A 4,872-nucleotide genomic window follows, 5' to 3' on the forward strand; every position below is an offset into this window, starting at 1 on the left:
TTTTATCATAGAACAAAGAAAGGAAATAGAAAGGAAAACAAGAAATGTGCCTTCCAATTCTCACAGAGCTTTGTAATAGAGATATTCAACTCGCCACCAAGATGTTGTCACGAGGAGGATTGGAAGGCTTTATCTTGTATGTAACAGATGAAGGAGATGCTTGCAGTATTTTTCTTATTCCTTTGGGAAAATACATTAATTCTGCATCTCCTCTCTAAAGATCTATGCTTCTCAGCACAATGAACATCACCTGTTGGTATATAAGCAGCACAGAAACTCAAGCTTAATTAAATTGGCTATTTTATAACAAGTTAAGATTCTTAAGGTAGTAAATATTCCTTAAATACCAGACACCTTTCAATAAAGGTCCAGCTCTCATTTTTTAGGTATATGAGAGTCATGATGAAAAGGTATGTTTATCAAGATTTGCATACAAACTCTTGTTTCCATTTATTGTCAGTTTTCTTTATTTCTCTTTCCTTAATAAGCCCTCTGTTGTTAGCACTTAAACCTGAACTAACTTCAGCATTCTGTAATGTGTAACTTTTCTCTATGTATAGATCATGGCTATGAATGACACATACACACATTCCTTTAAAACTTGGAAATAAAAAATAATGTTGATTTAACTCAGTATACCAAAAAGCAGGTTAAAATGCCTTCTCAAAATTAATATCTGAGCACTAAAATCTTAATTAATGGCTCAGAACATTTTTCTAACATGAACAAAAGACTTTACAGGAATGTAGAATTCTGTAACTATTTAAATGTCACTATTTAATTAATTGCCTTTCAAAGCATTTAGTTTTACTTTTGTGATAAAGGATATTACAAAGTCAATTTATCCAATGTTGCATTATTGACTTTGAAAGGTAAAATGTACCTCTCCTCTTTTGTTTTTGGAACATGTCAAATAAGGACTATAGCCTTTCATTGCTCAATTTGTGATTGGAAATATTCTTGTCAAAAGTTCATGTAAGAGGAATACTTTCCTCATCTTCTCCCACACAAAATTAAGAAATACTGTGAACAGACAGGCAAACAGACATGCAACCTGGGAACTATATACTGAGTCATCACATGCTCAGCATCATGGCTAGGTCTCCTAAGAACATCTGTCTCTTAAAACCAGGCTTAAACAATCCTCACAAGTCAGTCCTATTATCTTAATTACTTTATTCTGTCCAAGGGTGGCCTTACGTAAGTCCTTATCACCCTCTAGAATTGAGCTATATCTGAATATAATGAACATGACCTTATATTGAAGAAATTCACCACTAACCATTCCGATTACAGTTCTTTTCCATGGTTCTTTTCTGGCTTTTCTATCATAGGTAATTGACTGATACTTTGTCCCTTTGCATTTTTCTGTCCACTCTTAAATAACGCTTTGGGAAGCTTCTTATATATAGATAGCATGGGTTTGCAGTGTGATCAGTTCCTCATGCAGTTTAATATCTGTCCCTAGGTTGACTCATGAGTATGGGCTGAATCTATACTCTGCAACTTAGCTCACGGGTTTGAGAGCATTGAGTTCTCTTTCCTAATATCTGTTAGAAGGTGAAGTCAGAACATAGGCATCCCTGTATACCTAGGAGCCTATTGGGTATTTGCCACATTGACACTTATCTGTGGAGCTGTTCTATGGAACTTTGATTTCTAACAAGTCATGCTTGCCTATCTGATTATGCTTCCGGAAAATATTAGACAAGTAAGTTAAATTGGATGTTAAAACCCACTCAGGGCTACTAATTTTTAAGTGTTTTGGTTTTAATGGGTATAATTGCAAGTTTTCCACATTTGCAAAAATTTCAGTGTATTGGTAAACAATTTTGAAGGGGAGAGGATGTGATTTTCTCTGTTCTTGGAAGCGTTCTGTGGTTAGCACACCAGAGATAACCTTTGTCAGAGACAGATCAAGAAAAGCATCCTCTTTTTTTCCATCTTTTCTTCTGCCATCAATATTTAGAGTTTTCTCAGTACATCTTAGATGATTCTTAGGAACTACTTCCCCTCAGCCTCTCCAGAGATGTAGTCATACAAACTAGTCCCGTTCTTTTCCCAGTAGGATAGGTCAGCTACAACTCTGATTTTTTATGCTTCTTCTATCATTTGTCCTATATTTGTTATCAAACTTGTCTAGTGTTCATTTTATATGCTACTTCAAACAGAGCATCATTATTTAACCTTCACAGAAATGCTACTCTAGGCATCCCGAGGTCAACAGCTGACGTGTGGATTGCTGGTTACACAGATGACTTTTCTTGCAATGTGATATACCACTAGGATCAAATGATAGAAAAAAGTTAGAATATCACAATTGCCCTGTTATTCAAACATGCTGCATAATGTAGCTCTCAAGAACATTTCAAAGTCTCCATCTTTAAGGAAAATTACTTAAGATGTTCAGTAGAGAAAATAACATTTAATGTATGATTTTGATATTTGATTAACTTTGAATCAAATTGTATTCCACATCCTCAGATTTCAAGTTATTCTCCTCTTTGATAAGTGTCCTTGACAGAACTTGGAATCTGTGAGCATGGAAGAAAGGGTAAAAATTACTACTAGATACATTTAATCTATCTAAATCAGTGCCTTATTGGTCTATTTTACACATGCTCTGTATTGATAGCAAATTATTAGACCTTCAAATGTAGAAAATATATATTACCTTCTGTTATTATCAATATTTACAAGAGAGAAGGAGCTTTGATTTTTGATTCCACCAAAATACATTTTTTAAAAATATGAATATTTTTAGTTTTTTTATATCTCTGTTTCATATATTCACACCAGTTATCCTAAACTTCAATGAATACCATGGATAATGACTGAGGAAGTATTTAAATCAAGTCAATGAGCAAAAGAAGTCAAAATTTTTCAAATGTATTTTTGACCTTGTTTTTATTCATAATGCCTTAGAGCCAATTCAGAACAAAAGTTTTAGCTGATAATATAATTTAGTATTAATTGCTTATAATTTATACTCCACACAGTCATTCAGCACAATTGTCCATATCTTGCTTCCATTAGAAACACGCCTGTATTCTGCTATTAGAAGTAAGGTAACTCATGTGTTTGGACCCTATGTCTTAAACACAGGTTTGTTTTTAAATTTCAAATGTTGAAAAACCTTCAAGGTGAAAAGAGAGGTTTCTTTATGTTAATGATCCCAATGTGCTGCTTAAAATAAAACAGTTGTTTAAGTGAGTCTACATGGAAGATCTAACCAGGCCCCACCCTGCTTAGCTTCTCAGATCAGAAGAGATCAGGCGTGTTCAGATATACATGGATCTAATCTACATGGGAAGTAGAAAAAGATAAGATCTCTTGAGTAAGTTGGGAGCATGGGGACCATGGGAGAGGGTTGAAGGGAAGTGGAGAGGAAGGGAGGGGAGTGGAGAAAAATGTAGAGCTCAATAAAATCAAAAGGAAAAAAAGAAATGAGTCTGCCTTGTTTCAGAGTAGAAACCGCTGAGGGAATGGGATAGAGCATGTGAGCACTGCTACTCTGCAGTCAGACAGCAATGCCACTGAAGACAGCTTGCAAGGACAGTGCTGAGAATAAACAGAACTTTGCTTCCATTACAGTTTTCCAGGGCAACGTTATTCCAGAGATATGGCTGTTTCTAAACATAGCAATGCCAGCAGCTTCTTTTTTATATTGATGGATCTTCCTGGACTGGAAGCTTCTCATTATTGGACAGCAATTCCCATCTGTTTAATTTACATTCTTTCTGTTCTGGGCAACATAACCATAATGCACATTGTCAAGTCTGTGTCCAGCCTCCACACACCTATGTACCTTTTTCTTTCCATGCTCTCAATGGCCGATCTGGGCCTCTCAGCTTCCACATTGCCTTCAATGGCAGCTGTTTTTCTCCTTGGCCAGAGAATGATAGGAACTGCAACCTGTTTCATGCAACTCTTCTTCATCCACACATTTTCAGTCATTGAGTCAGCTGTGTTCTTGGCCATGGCTTTTGACCGCTGTGTGGCCATCAGAGAACCGTTGCGCTATGCTACCATCCTTACAACAAGACGTATTGGAGCCATTGGACTGGCCGTGGTGGTCCGCAGTGTTGCGCTTCATATGCCTTTGCCTGTGCTCCTGGGAAGGCTGACATTCCCGCCTGTCAGTGCTCTGTCTCATTCTTACTGTGTTCATCCTGATGTTCTAAGACTGTCCCATTCCAGTACAGTCGTCAACAGTGGCTTTGGGCTCTTTGTCATGCTCTCTACGCTGGGGATGGATGCTGTGCTCATTCTTCTTTCCTACGTGCTGATTTTGAAGACAGTCTTGAGCATTGCTTCTAATGCCGAACGGTTGAAAGCCTTCAACACCTGCATTTCCCACATCTGTGCTGTCCTTCTGTTTTATACCCCACTCGTGAGTCTGTCCATGATCCATCGCTTTGGGAAAAAGAAACTACCAGCTCTGGTATATATGCTTCTCTCTTATCTCCACTTTCTTATGCCTCCAGTTCTCAACCCAATTGTCTACAGTGTCAAAACCAAAGAGATTCGGGTTCGCATTTTAAAGATGCTACATCTCAAGAAACACTGAAATTTCATTGTACATTTCCTCAGTCCTAGGTAAAGGCTGACTGAGGACATCCCAACAATACAGCAGAGTGTCGCTTTTGCCAGATCATCAGTCAATTAATTTTTCAGATATATCAACAGGAATTCAGTGTGAATTCCTCCATACATCAAAACCACAACTGATCCATGGGAAAAATCATAATTCTTAATATTTTTTAAAGCCTTATTACCAGAGAATCTGTTGTGTCTCAAGAGTATTTATACATTGTTGTGCAAAAGAGGACAAATTGAGAGAGTTGAGGTTTGCAAAGTCAAAAGTCTTTT

At 37.0% G+C, this 4,872-nt stretch overlaps 1 protein-coding gene across 1 annotated transcript; it reads left to right on the top strand.

Annotated features, from left to right (window-relative positions):
* Positions 1-3,622: 3,622 nt before the first annotated feature.
* On the top strand, positions 3,623-4,570 carry LOC130880662 (olfactory receptor 51G2-like). The gene has a single exon (XM_057779803.1). The coding sequence runs from the start codon at positions 3,623-3,625 to the stop codon at positions 4,568-4,570; it is 948 nt and encodes a 315-aa protein (XP_057635786.1).
* Positions 4,571-4,872: the final 302 nt, after the last annotated feature.

The sequence above is a fragment of the Chionomys nivalis genome, chromosome 8, assembly GCF_950005125.1.
Source record: "Chionomys nivalis chromosome 8, mChiNiv1.1, whole genome shotgun sequence".
Taxonomy (NCBI): Eukaryota; Metazoa; Chordata; class Mammalia; order Rodentia; family Cricetidae; genus Chionomys; species Chionomys nivalis.